General features: G+C 37.6%; 1 protein-coding gene across 1 annotated transcript; it reads right to left on the bottom strand.

The window, feature by feature from the left end:
* Nucleotides 1-385: 385 nt before the first annotated feature.
* On the bottom strand, nucleotides 386-11772 carry LOC107715034 (citrate synthase, mitochondrial-like). The gene is made up of 11 exons (XM_016521073.1): nucleotides 11611-11772; nucleotides 7306-7353; nucleotides 6969-7076; nucleotides 6320-6385; nucleotides 5577-5708; nucleotides 4696-4884; nucleotides 4351-4550; nucleotides 3189-3318; nucleotides 2992-3093; nucleotides 2664-2873; nucleotides 386-1778 (listed from the first exon to the last, which is right to left on the bottom strand). Exons 1-11 carry the CDS (start codon nucleotides 11659-11661, stop codon nucleotides 1608-1610), a joined length of 1407 nt encoding a protein of 468 aa, XP_016376559.1. The 5' UTR covers nucleotides 11662-11772; the 3' UTR covers nucleotides 386-1607.
* Nucleotides 11773-13293: the final 1521 nt, after the last annotated feature.

Consider the following 13293-nt stretch of genomic DNA (forward strand, 5'->3'; position numbering starts at 1 on the left):
AATTCTCGTTCCCCTCCCCATTTCCCCTGCTGGATCCGACTTCAACCAACCATCTCCATACTCACATTCCTCGTTATTTAAATTAACCCGACATCGCATAAACCAATCATGTACATCATGATGAAAACAGTCACACTGGAAAAGGGCACAGCAAACCAGACGATTCTTCTCAAGCTATTAGATAAGTGGGAAATTATGATAGGGGGAAAAGTGCCATTGAGTTAATGGAGTGCTTATGAACCGACTAGCTAAAATAGCTGCTAGATTATCCAAAAAAACAACCTGAGAGCAAGCGTGCAAGAGAGCAGGACCCGTGTGCGTCACAGCAGTACATGTACAAGTCATGTTTTAAATTATATTAAAGGTATAGTTTACTTAAAATAAATGGTTAAGCGAGTCATTACAGATAAGTGGTTTGACTAACAGGGATGGTGAGACTGTTTTGATATGCAGTTCATACATTCAAATCTATATTTACATGAATAAATAAAACCACAACTTATGTATACCTACACAAAATGATAGCTTTTCTCATTATACAAGACATCATTCTTCAAAACACTGGGGGGAAAAAAGACCTTAAAACTCAAAACAGGTAAAAAGTAGCAGATTTTGTGCGCTCTTGGATGAATGTACAAATAAACGCCACAAATTCAACTTGCTCTCAAATTGGTACACGAATCACCTGCGACTACAATAACTTGTGTGAATGACACAAACCTTTAACAAATCAAAGCCAATATGTCCACTGATGAAATAAAGAAGGACTGGTCATTTCAAATAAAGAGGGCACCACACGTGCTTCCAAACAACAGACAGGAAGATGAAGACGATTGGTTGAAGTCAGAGAGCAATATGAGAGATAACTTAAAGCGGCAGTACCCTTTTAAACAAATGTATAAGCTTCCCAAGTTGAACTGAACTCATAGAATCAATTCTATTGAGAGAGGACCGTATTGCCATCATGGAGTGCTCTTACAAGGAGAAACTAGAGGGACGCCTAGTCAAACTTTGTCGAATTATCTGACAGGCTCAGAGAAGGGCTTTGAAAATTAATTTCCTCGCACAAACAGGCTCAAGTGAACATCTGACCTCAGGAGAGTAAAAATACAAGACTAAAACTGATATAATTGATGTGAGAGCCGAGGATAAAGGGATTATTTATCTATTAGGTGAACTAACTTTTCTGAACTAGTATTTAATAATCATTATTAGTTTAAATAAGGAGAGAGGTGATTTCTGGAAAGACATATCGCTCTCGGCTGTGTTCTTGGACAATAACAGTCTTCTCCATCAATCCACGTCGCTACATCCATAGCTGCGTCATACGGTCGGAAAAATTTGCGGGAAAACTTAAAAGGAGCGATCGCAAGCAGTGACTGTGTAATGAGTCTACACATTTCTCGTGAAAAAGCAGCTTTAAATGTGCATTTTGGGAATGAAAGACTAATAAACGTGTAAATGGGATGTGTAATCTTGCCGTTATATTAATAACAAAGGCCCTTTTTAGATTAAATTTAAAAGTGTACTGTCTCTTTAAATCCCTTTCTAATAGATTACGCTCTTCCCCTTCCTGTCCCCACTCCGCTGGCATGGTCTCTTGCTCTCTAGCCTGATTTGGCCCCAACCAGAGCCATGAGTCCGTCCGTGCTCATAGACTTGGGACGCTCCAGAGGGAAGCCGAGCGCTCTGCTCCACACCAGCTGAGAGAGGACACCCAAAGCTCGGGATACGCCAAACAACACAGTGTAATAGTTCATCTCAGTCATGCCATAATACTGCAAAACACAAGAGTAAAAACAGGAGATGATGAACAAAGCAAGCAGAAAAAATATGTAAACTGTATAAATAGAAAAAGCGGGAGAAAGGAAAGAAACTAATGTGATATTAGTGCAACTAAATATTCAATGTTTTTTTTTTTTATATATGTGACCCTGGACCACAAAACCAGTCATAAGGGTCCATTTTTTTAAACTGAAATCATCTGAAAGCAGAATAAATAAGCTTTCCATTGATGTATGGTTTGTTAGGATAGAACAATATTTGGCAGAGATACAGCTATTTGAAAATCTGGAATCTAAGATTGCGAAAAAATCTAAATATTGAGAAAATCGCCTTTAAAGTTGTCCAAAAGAAAAAGTTTGATTTTGTTGTCCTTACTAATCAAAAATTAAGTTTTGATATATTTACAATAGGAAATTTACAAAATATCTTCATGGAACATGATCTTTACTTAATATCCTAATGATTTTTGGCATAAAAGAAAAATCGATAATTTTGACCCATACAATGTATTGTTGGCTATTGCTACAAATATACCCGTGCGTTTTGTGCTCCAGGGTCACATATGGTCAGTTTAAATATGTTTAAATAATAAAACAATGATATTTTATATATTTTAAACTATTGATGTTATTAAGCATTTTGATACTTATATAAAAACATTCTATTTAATAATAAAGAAATATAATATATACATTTATATAAATATATTTCACAAAATATTCAATTAATCTACATTACATACAAGATAAATAATTTACAGAAAAGTAAGGCACACATACGAGATGTGTTAGGTGCACTTGACAAAAATAACACAGATCCATGGTAAAACACTTTTAATTATAAATGTATATGTATTATTGGCTGGTTTCTTGACTTACTTGTAACAGGACTCCACTGTGTGCATCTACATTGGGCCAGGGGTTCTTGGCCTTGCCCTGCTCCAGAAGCACGTTGGGTACAATCTTGTAGAGTTGAGCTACCAGCTTGAACATGGGGTCATTGGGAAGGTGCTTGAGGGCAAACTCATGCTGACAGGTATAGCGAGGATCTGTCTTCCTCAGAACAGCGTGGCCATAGCCTGGCACCACCTGAATAATGACACAAGGCACAAACGAACATAATCATCCATATTATTTTGATCAATCTGCATTGAGTTTTTGTGTTGATACATTTCCTATTGAATTGAGATATATCAAAAGCACTCACTCTGCCTGATTTGAGTGTGTTCCAAATGTAATCTCTCATTTTCTCATCAGACACCTCGCCACCAAGCTCCTTCTGCAGGGCTGTCAGCCACACCAGCACCTCCTACAGGACAGAGGAGGAAATGTAAGAAATGCAAAGCTGGTTAGTATTTCATAACCATATGTCCTGTGCAACACTAAGCACATTAAATCTCAAACCTGATTGGCCAGTCCGTGCAGGGGTCCAGCCAGGCCATTCATAGCAGCGCTGAAGGAGAGGTAGGGGTCGGACAGGGCGCTGCCTACCAGGTGACTAGTGTGCGCGCTGACGTTTCCACCCTCATGGTCACTGGAAAGAAAGAAAAGCACACAAAAAGGATAAGGTTACGGTCAAAGGACACTAAACTAAATAAGACTAGTAAACTAACACAACCGCAAGAGGGCAGACTTTATTCACTTATCGAAAACAGTCATTCCTCTTCCCCTTTCTTTCTTAAAAGATGTACACTAGCAGGTTGAGTGTTTTCTCGCTGAACAAAATCGGCACGGTCTACAATCACTGATCAAAGAGAGACAGAAAGACATCAATAAACCATCAAGCGCCACACAATCATTTTTCAAAATTAAAGTGCATGATGTTTGAAAGTTTAGCATTATTAACTATCAAGGGAGAATTGCTGGGAACCATTTGGGTAACTTATTTTGACACAATATATATAGAAAATGGTTTAAGGGGAAAAAAATATTATATATAAAACTCTTAATCCTATCTAACTCTTATAAAAGCACTTCAATTGAATCCACTTAATAGGCAATAAAAGTGATAACTGGCTTTGATAGCACAGATTGCAGGTCTCATTGGTCCAAAGTCCCATTCCACATAGCTGTATATTAAACATCAAATAACCAATTATCTTGATAAATCTGTCAATTATTTATTAATCCACAGCTTGATCGATGGTAGCTGCAGCCCTAGAAAATTACTAGACACTGCTAACTTGTCAAGCTGGGTATAGCATGGGAAGCAGATTGTTTGCATTTAAGTTTACACCAATGTTCTTCCTTTTTTGGTTCAGATAGTAGCAGCTCTTCTACAAATAGCCAATTTGCAGTATTGCACTTGTGGCCTGAAAGATCCAGTTTGATAACAGACATCAGATGCATTCAGGTCTCCCAGCAGGGCTGAAAACAAGCTTCACTAACGTGCTTTTCTCCCTGAGAATGAGGTAAAAATCTTGACTCTTCCTAGAGAATACAAATTTTCTGAGGGTAATCACAAAGGTTAAAAGTTCAAGCCGATCTCATTCCTAACGACTGCCTCGAATGAACCAGTGCAGGAGGAGTTTGTGATGAACGAGTCAGCGAGTTTGTAGGTCATCACCTGTGGATGGTGAGGTAGAGCCTCATGAGTTCTGTGAACTGTTGATCGCTGTAGCCCAGCATGTTAGTGAAGTTGTGTGACCAGTCCAGGTTGGAGTCGATGGCGCCGATGCTGCTTCCTTCACGGTACAAATTACGGTAGATCTTAGCCGCCACGCAGGGGAGCTTGGCGATCAAGTCCATGGAGTCCTCGTACACAAACTGCACAGGGATGGCATGAATTCTTGTGAATGACTCACTCACTTTACATAGCAAATAAATATCTTAGGAGTTGTTTTAGTCGTAGTATTTATCGTTACACACTTCACCTTTAAAGTGTCTAGCACAAATATTTTCAGTGACTCACCTCCCAGTACTTGGCCTTGTTAACTCCCTCAGAGTACGCCCGAGCGAAACTGCTCTCGCTGTTCAGAGCCGTGATGGCAGCACTGAACTGAGACATGGGGTGCAGGTTGGTGGGGAAGTTATCCAGCATGGTGACCACGTGAGAGGGAAGGGCCGCACGCTTAGCCCACTCCTTAGACAACCAATTCACCTGAGAAAACAGCCGACAAAGAGTTAAATAAAAGGCAAAATATTTGTGTGGCATGTTACTATGAATACAACTACTAAAACTGCCATCTGTAATGAAAATGGCCTCAGAGGATAATCTCAATTTCTTAAAAGTCTTTGTTTTGTTCAACAAATATTTTTAGAGAGATATTTATTTATGGTTGCCTGTTCAGGGCCACAATTTGATTAACATCCCAACAAGACAATGCAATTGTTGATCTCAGAGCAATCAATATATGCCTATAACGAGTCACAGCTATAAACAGATGACAATCTTGCAAATCGCACAAGCTGGTAGAAAAGATAAAGAACACTGTTTTTCTAAGCAGCTTTAAAGACACATTATCTTTTTAAACTGACAGATTTGACATTGTTTCACTTATATGAGAGGAACTGCAATATCTATATACACATGGTTTTAAAACAGGCAAATATGAAAGCATTTTTATTTTTGCCCTTTTGCCATAGAATAGGAAAAAGAAGGGAAATTGAATCAGAAAAGGTTGCACGCTGGATTCAAACCCACTTTTTTCACATAAGCACCACTGCTCACTGTTTTAAAGCACTTAAATGCTAGGTTACTAGGACAACTGCATCAGAGCACATGCTCTAAATTCTAGGCACTCTGGGTTTCTTTAATGAGTAAGAATGCAGTGAATATGAATATATCCTCACCTGCTCCTCAGTGGGCACCTGTCCTGTGACCAGCAGCCAGAACAGACCCTCTGGCAGTGGCTCCTCTCCACCAGGAGCCTTGGGCAACAGCTGCTGACACTCTGGAATGCTGTAACCACGGAAACGGATGCCCTACAGATGCAATCGATAAACACAGGGATGGCGTCAGTGTGTTTCATTGAATAAAATAAACACTGCAGCTTCGAACTCTGAGAGGGTTCAGGGGTTAGTGGGATAACTACTGACACCAATATATATTTATCCAAGGCACTGTGGTGCCACTTTCTATTTTTAGCTTACAGCAACAGCAGCATACTACTATGCAAATGATGAGCTTCTATGACACTGTAAACTTTCATCATGCCTTCAAGTTTCACAACCTAAAATGTGTATTTGATATGTCAAGGCTAAAATTTGCAGACTGATGGCTCAATTGATATTATGAAAGACAGGACCTTTTAGTCTATTTTGACTTTGTAATTGATTAATTATTACTAACTATAAATAGTATGCATGCCAAATAATAATAAATGAAGTATTAATAAAATATATAACTATTAATAATATTATCATTAGTTAAAGACCATTTTAACACCAACTAATAAACATTTTTATGATTTTGTTACCTATAACATTGTGACAAACCAAAAAAAAAAATCAATTTGGAATGAATTACTGTATAAATAATTATAACCTGGTTTAAGCTACATTTCATGGTATTGTGTGTATGTGCATATACTCACCTCATCGGGGTCGAGCACAGAGGTCTCGTACACTAAACCCTTCATGCCTCTCATTCCTCCATAAACCTGTCAAAATCAAAAACAGCACTCAAACATTATTCAAATACCTATGTCAACACCTTTTTCTGAGCTACAACCAGCCCTCCATCTCACTGGCCTCTAGTTCTAGTGTCATATATGACAGTAATAATGCCCCTCAGGTGCAGTTTAATCTACAGTATAGAATAACTGGCAGTGAGACAAAGACCAAATGACTCAGCTGAAACAGCGGCCATGAGAGCAGCAGCACTCTTAGGGTCCTTGACAAAACCGCCGTCCAATCAGAGGGCAAAAACTATTACTGTGTTTGTGGTGGTTTGCAGCACTACATCATGTGAGATCGGACTGGTCAGACACGTTAGGCAACATTGCTTGTGACATCAGTCAGATAACATGCAATCTGGCTGAGATCACTAGTTGGATATCCTAAATATAAGCCCGCGATTTCCAACATGAGTATTTAAGAAGGTAGAAAGAAAAAAATACACATGATGCACATAAATCTTTAAAATAACCCTGCGCTTTATAATTATTACAAAATGACTGTAATGTAGCCTAAAGTGATGACAGACAAAAGCAGTCACAGTGAATGCAGTGATGTTTCTCTCACCATGTCCACTGTGATCTGACCAATTGTGGTTTTGCCATGCTGCTGTTTGAAGTTCTTGATCCTGCTCTGTTCTTTAGGGATGAGGTCTGCCAGGACCTCTTTCAAATTCTGCATAAGATCAAGGGAAAATAGGTCAGCTTTCGGTTAGTGGATCAGGCACAAACAGATTTAACAACTAGTGCTTTTTGAGATTTAAAAAATTAGCCCCAGATATGTGATTCATGTTACTCAACCTTCCCATCAAAAGCAAGGCTGTGATCGAATCTCTGTTGTGCAATTAAAATCTAAAGCCTGGCCCTGGCTGTGATCATTGATCCAGGCTTGACAAGATACGTACCGTGGATGCGCTGACATTTCTGGCAGCCACAACGACACATGCTGCATTCTGGAAGAGAAAAGAAAAACGATTTTGATGAAAGATGCAATGCAGAGGAAGTTGATCATCATAACCTGGGCTAGCAGTCAGATTTCACTGCAGAAGGCCTGCTGACAGCTGCAAGGCAGGTGACTTTAAAAAAAAAAAGTGACGAAAAGTGACTTTAGTTGCACAATGCAAAATGCGTCAGTTGCCAATTTCTTTGTATTCAAATGACAAGCTTCTTATTACAAGTTTCTACTGGACCAAATATTTTCAACAGGCTCTGAAGTCAAAGCCCAGAAAACACAGAGATACAGTGAATGCTACATGTAATACAACAAAAAATTCAAGGCATTTTTCTATCATAATGTTTAACAGCTTCTTGATTAGCTGCTGTTTTTGTCTAAGAGAGTTACAGCACATTTATTGCACAGACAAGACTGCTAGAGCAACCAGAGGTGAAGTGTGTCTTGAACTATTACCACTGTGCCATTCATCATGACCGCCTTATTTGGGGTTCAATACAATTTAATTATAGCAAAGACATACACAACGACAATATTTCACAGGAACATAAAAGGAGCTCAGGTGCAACAGAACAAAATGAATTCTGCAGAGACAGGTGTATTGATCCAATTGCTAATTCTATTACAGAATTGCTTCAGGAAGAGTTATGAGTTTATCCGCATGGCCCAACCCTTTCCTACATCGAGACACATCCTTCACGTCTATACATAGCTTTAGATTAAGAGCCATATCTGATTGACTCACAGCAGGACCGGATTGAAACTGCCACTGCAGAATGACTCAAGCACGGACGTAAAATCAGGTCAGATTGGCAAGACATGTCGGGAGATAACGAGGGGGCTTGTTTATAGCATTCAGCTGTAGGTTGTGGACTACTGAAATGTTGGTAGTAATTTCGTAATTTTATATTTTTATATTTTATGCTTTTCCAAAATGTTGGTAGTAATTTCGTAATTTTATAGTTTTGTATTTTATATGTCTTTCATATCCAAAACAAACAAACAAAAATCACAAGTGCATTCCAGGCTTCCTTTCACCTTAAGGGTCAGACTAATACTGGAAGACTGAGCTGGATTACACAGGGAATGATTGCGCCTTCCTGTACAAGAGCCAATGCTTTCTACACCATGGGCCTCCTGACCGCCAGACACCCGTCACTCTACCCTAAAGCTACAGATTTCACTGACACACAACAACATACAGTAGCTGTGAGACCAGAAATACACTCATTTATGGGGCGGCCTGTATTGTAGTTGATAAGTACCTGCTAGTCTCTGACCTTTCTGCAAGTCTACGTTCGTGTAATCTGTGGGAAAGGTGAGGCTACCGGCAGCTGTTAGCTTGAACCCGGTGTGAGCGAAGAGAAGGGCAATTACATAAGCCTCTGTAGTAGCTGAATACTTCCAGACATGTCAAAAGCAATACACTTCACATACACTAGAGGTAAATGTGTAATAGAACATATTATAATAACAGCATTCCCAATTAATTTTCTAGACTTGCATAATTTCTCAAATTTTTGTGAACGTTTACATAGGCCTGGGCGATAAAACGGTATCGATATTTATCGACGGTACACCCTCTTCAATAACGATAGAAAAAAATGTTCGATATAGCGCACGATATAGGCACGTGCTATGAGTGACGCAGACTGCACACACAGACACGAACGACAAGAAAAAGGTGGATATGCATAGACATTTTTTAGCTGTTCAATTTGATCACTTAAAAGCTCTTTAAATTTTTTTCAAATTTTTTTTACAATGTAAAAATGATATAATGTAATATAATATATAGAAAATTGTTACTATGAAAGATCTTGTAATTATGTATTTTAATTAAATCTCTATATCAGTACATTTTCTGAAGAAAATGTGATGGTTCTTTTCCTACAAGGCCAACAGATAAATGTCAAAATTAAATAGCAAATTGACATTTTTTTTTTTGAAGCTACAATGTACAAAATAACAGTGGCCTTCAAGGTAACAACACCGTCACAAAGGTTGCAGAGCATAGAGAACGTGCACAGGCTATTAGCCAGCCGGCAACCTTAGACCATTCTATGACCTTTGACTCAGTTCTATTATACGGAGCCAGCCTATATGCAGAATAGATGCAAGGACCATGTGTTAGCAGGGGTCACTAGAAATACCATATGGAGGAATTTCTGGATAGACAAAGGACTCTTTGTCAGCTTTCTTTAGGCAAGGAAAACATATAAAAGACTGACAGGTAATGCACTAATAACTCCTCTGCACTTTGTTTAGACAAAAACATGTTGTTTTTTCGATACTCAAAGCAGATGACAGGTGGACAGCTGTGTCAGACAGGTCAGACATGCTTGTCCACTATCTGAATGCTTGAAGAGGAACAGCACTTTATAGTACCACCACTGCAGAAAAATCCATTCACATATACAAGCAAATCTCTGCAGTGCAGTGTCATTTAAACCTACTTACTTTGAGTGTCCACAGTATTTACAATGCACACTACTGATCAGAGGTCTGAACAAAGTCCAACACATTACCAAGAAATAAAGAAAATTACATAAGGAAGTACAGTACAAAATGCACCTCGGCCACCTCTATGAACTGTCAATCAGCAGATTACATAAGTGTCATACACAGCAGAAAAAAAGCTGAGAAACTCTTCATGGTGTACAAAGGTCATCTAGGGGTGTGAATGGAGTATTAACCCTGAATGACAAGAGCACAGTAACCTATTTTACTATAAAGTCATTCAGACAGTGAGCCGTTGGTTTTATTTTATCTCTATAGCAACAACAAAAGACAATGTTATCTTATGAGAGCACAACTGACACAGTATATGGATAGGATTCCCGGTTTCTAAAGATCATGCATGCCCTTTAACACACCCTCCACTCATTTTTGCTAAACACAATCACAACCTAGTCAGAAGTTAAACGTCATCAGTCACACACATTGCTCAAGGCATTTCAGATCAAAGAAGAAAACTTCATAGAGGAATAAAATTTGTATGACTTGTAAAAATGGATATCACAGCACAAACCCAAAAATGCCATCATTCAGGAAACTAATGCTCAATGTTCACATTACACAACTTCCATAACCGCACATGATCACAAGAGCTTTTATGAACTAGATTAGGGGTTTTAAAAAGGTGTCATGGGACCCACGAGGGAGTACTGGGGGTTCATGGAAAAAAAAAATTATGTAAATATAAAGATTTATAAAAATGTAAACTAAATAAATATTTGTTTTAATAAATGAAAAAAATACCTAAAACACCCACATATATAATATCTCAGAGTACAGCGCTATCGTGAGAAAGAAAAAAGTTATAATGTAATAGTAAGAACACTTTGGTGATAATGTAAAGTAATATAAACTATTTTACATAAATATATCATATTTGTTCACAGTATATATTGGGTCTTTATACATTCAATTTTAAGATGGGAGATGCTTTAAATTTAACGATGACCACATTTAAACCCTACTGAAAACGCATGAGGTATACTCTGCATAAACCCTATATAGCTCTATTATGGTCTATTATAGTGATCTAGCACCTTTGCAAACTATTGAAGTCTGGCCATTAATAACTGAATGACAATTCTGAATGTCAAATCAGTCACAGAGAACAACAAAAATACTGATCTGTCAGACTAAACAGGTGCAGATCCCAGATGTCAAAGTGACTGGTCAAATTTATTTACATTGTAACAAATGAAAACTGGTTAAAGTGTTCAGTGCCCTGTAAAAGGACGTCAACTACACTTCAGAAAGGACTTCAGATGAGACTCGTATGAATATAACCATAATATAACCATATATAACGCTTTTCTTTGTCATGTATCTTTGAACAGCTCAATTACACCATTTTAAAGCTAAAACATAACTTTACATGGGCTGTGTCTGAAAAAAAAAAAATCATCAATTCCCTACGTTGACAACATGTTTGGGGTGCGTTTTGAAAGTTCAATCCCAATTTTTAACGTTTGACAATATTTTTGACCGCCTATGTAGTTTAAAATTGCTATCCAGGTCGTCAGTTAACTAGGTTTTGAAAAAACGTAGGACTTAAAGAGGGAGGCATATAAACATAATGTTTTTCATGCATGAAGTAACGTTACTTAAAACAGATGTTCGATATGGTTTATTAATACGAAATATGGCTGGCTGGCTGTCTGTTACGAAGGTAATCTATGCTAAACTAAGCTAACCGGTAGCAGCCTGTGTTTTCTTCACTCGAGTTAAAATAAAACTTTCCTACCTTTGAACTGAGGAGCCTTGGGGCTAGTCTGCTGATAGAGAGGAAGGACATTGTTCTTGTATGTGTGAATAAATATTACAAGTGCTTCTTTATCGACCCCTGCTTGAAGGTGCCCCTCTCGATACCGAGCTCGCAGTGAAGGTTGAAAAAGGGACTCAGGCCCTGTTGTAGGCGCGGTTTGGGTCAGATAGGGCCTGTTGAGGATGGAACGGCGTTCGCGCGTTCTGATTGGTTGAGGGTGAGAAAACTGATGTTGATTGGTGAAGCGTCTCATCGCGTTTTGATTTGATTGGTTCAAATATGGAACGTACATAAATTATTCAGACATTTCGGCTGTTCTTTAAACTGCCTGACTAGAAATAGAATGCCAGATATGCTCGAAATCTCCAAATGATAATTGGATAATTTAAAGCTTTTTAATAAAGGGTTGAATTATGCTGCTGCTTGTCAATATCAACTAGTCTGATGTGAATTGTTGCTTTGGCTGTTTAAGTATGCGCATTGTCCTGAAATTACTTGAGACTGCATATACACAAAGATTTCAGACTTTATTGGAAAAGGGTCATTAAATACAAATATATAGATACAGAGGCTCAAGGACGTTCATTGCAGACTTCATGCTGCCTGTAACATTGTCATGGCTCTGGCAGGAAGGATTTTCTTGGACCTACGGCACAACAGGACATTCTGGGATATGTAACTTGCTTGGTTGCATCACAATGTCAACGCACAAAACTTACAAGGTTTCTACATACACGTTTCAGCAATACATGAAGGTCACAAAAAATAAATAATCATTTGGTAGGTGAATGAGAAAGTTGAAGGCAGGTGGGACGGCTGATATCTTGTGTTCTATGACTAGAAACTTTAAACTAGCCAACTTTAATAGTCATTTTGCCCAATTTGTTTTCTCATGAGCTTTATGATGTTTAAAATATGTCACTATGTCATGAGCTGGTGAACTTCTCGATAAAACCTGCATATATATATACAGTACACTACTGTTCAAAATTGTGGGAACGGTAAGAATTTTATGCTCACCAAGGCTGCATTTACTTAGTCAAATATGCAGTAAACACAGTAATATTGTAAAATATTATTGCAATTTAAAAGAACTGTTTTCTATTTTAATATATTTTCAAATATAATTTATTCCTGTGATGGCAAAGTTAATTTTCAACCGCTTCAGTGTCACATGATGCTTCGGAAAACATTCTAGTATCAATAAATAATATTTATGTTTATTATCAATGTTGTGCTGCTTAATATTTTTGTGGAATTACTTTTTTTTAATTCTTTGATTAACAGAAAGTTAATAAAAACAGCATTTATTTTAAAATAAGAAAACCTTTACTGTCACTTTTGTTCACTTTAATATGTCCTTGCTAAATAAAAGTATTAATTTCTTTTTAAAAATATCTTACCGACCCCAAGTTTTTGAACAATAGTTTATCTATAAAAGCATATATGCAAATACATGCTTTTTTGGACATTGTCTATAAAAGTACTCTGATTTTACCAACTGATTAACCAAAATTGACCATGGTTACAGACTTTTTTGTCAAAAATATAAATTAACAAAACCCTGCATAAAGAATCTTACAGATAAACTTACAGATAATGTACTAAATGCACAAACTGCCACATTCAAAATTGTAACATAAGTCAGTACTGAAAGGTTTG

The sequence above is a fragment of the Sinocyclocheilus rhinocerous genome, unplaced genomic scaffold, assembly GCF_001515625.1.
Source record: "Sinocyclocheilus rhinocerous isolate Xijiao unplaced genomic scaffold, SAMN03320098_v1.1 scaffold28, whole genome shotgun sequence".
Taxonomy (NCBI): Eukaryota; Metazoa; Chordata; class Actinopteri; order Cypriniformes; family Cyprinidae; genus Sinocyclocheilus; species Sinocyclocheilus rhinocerous.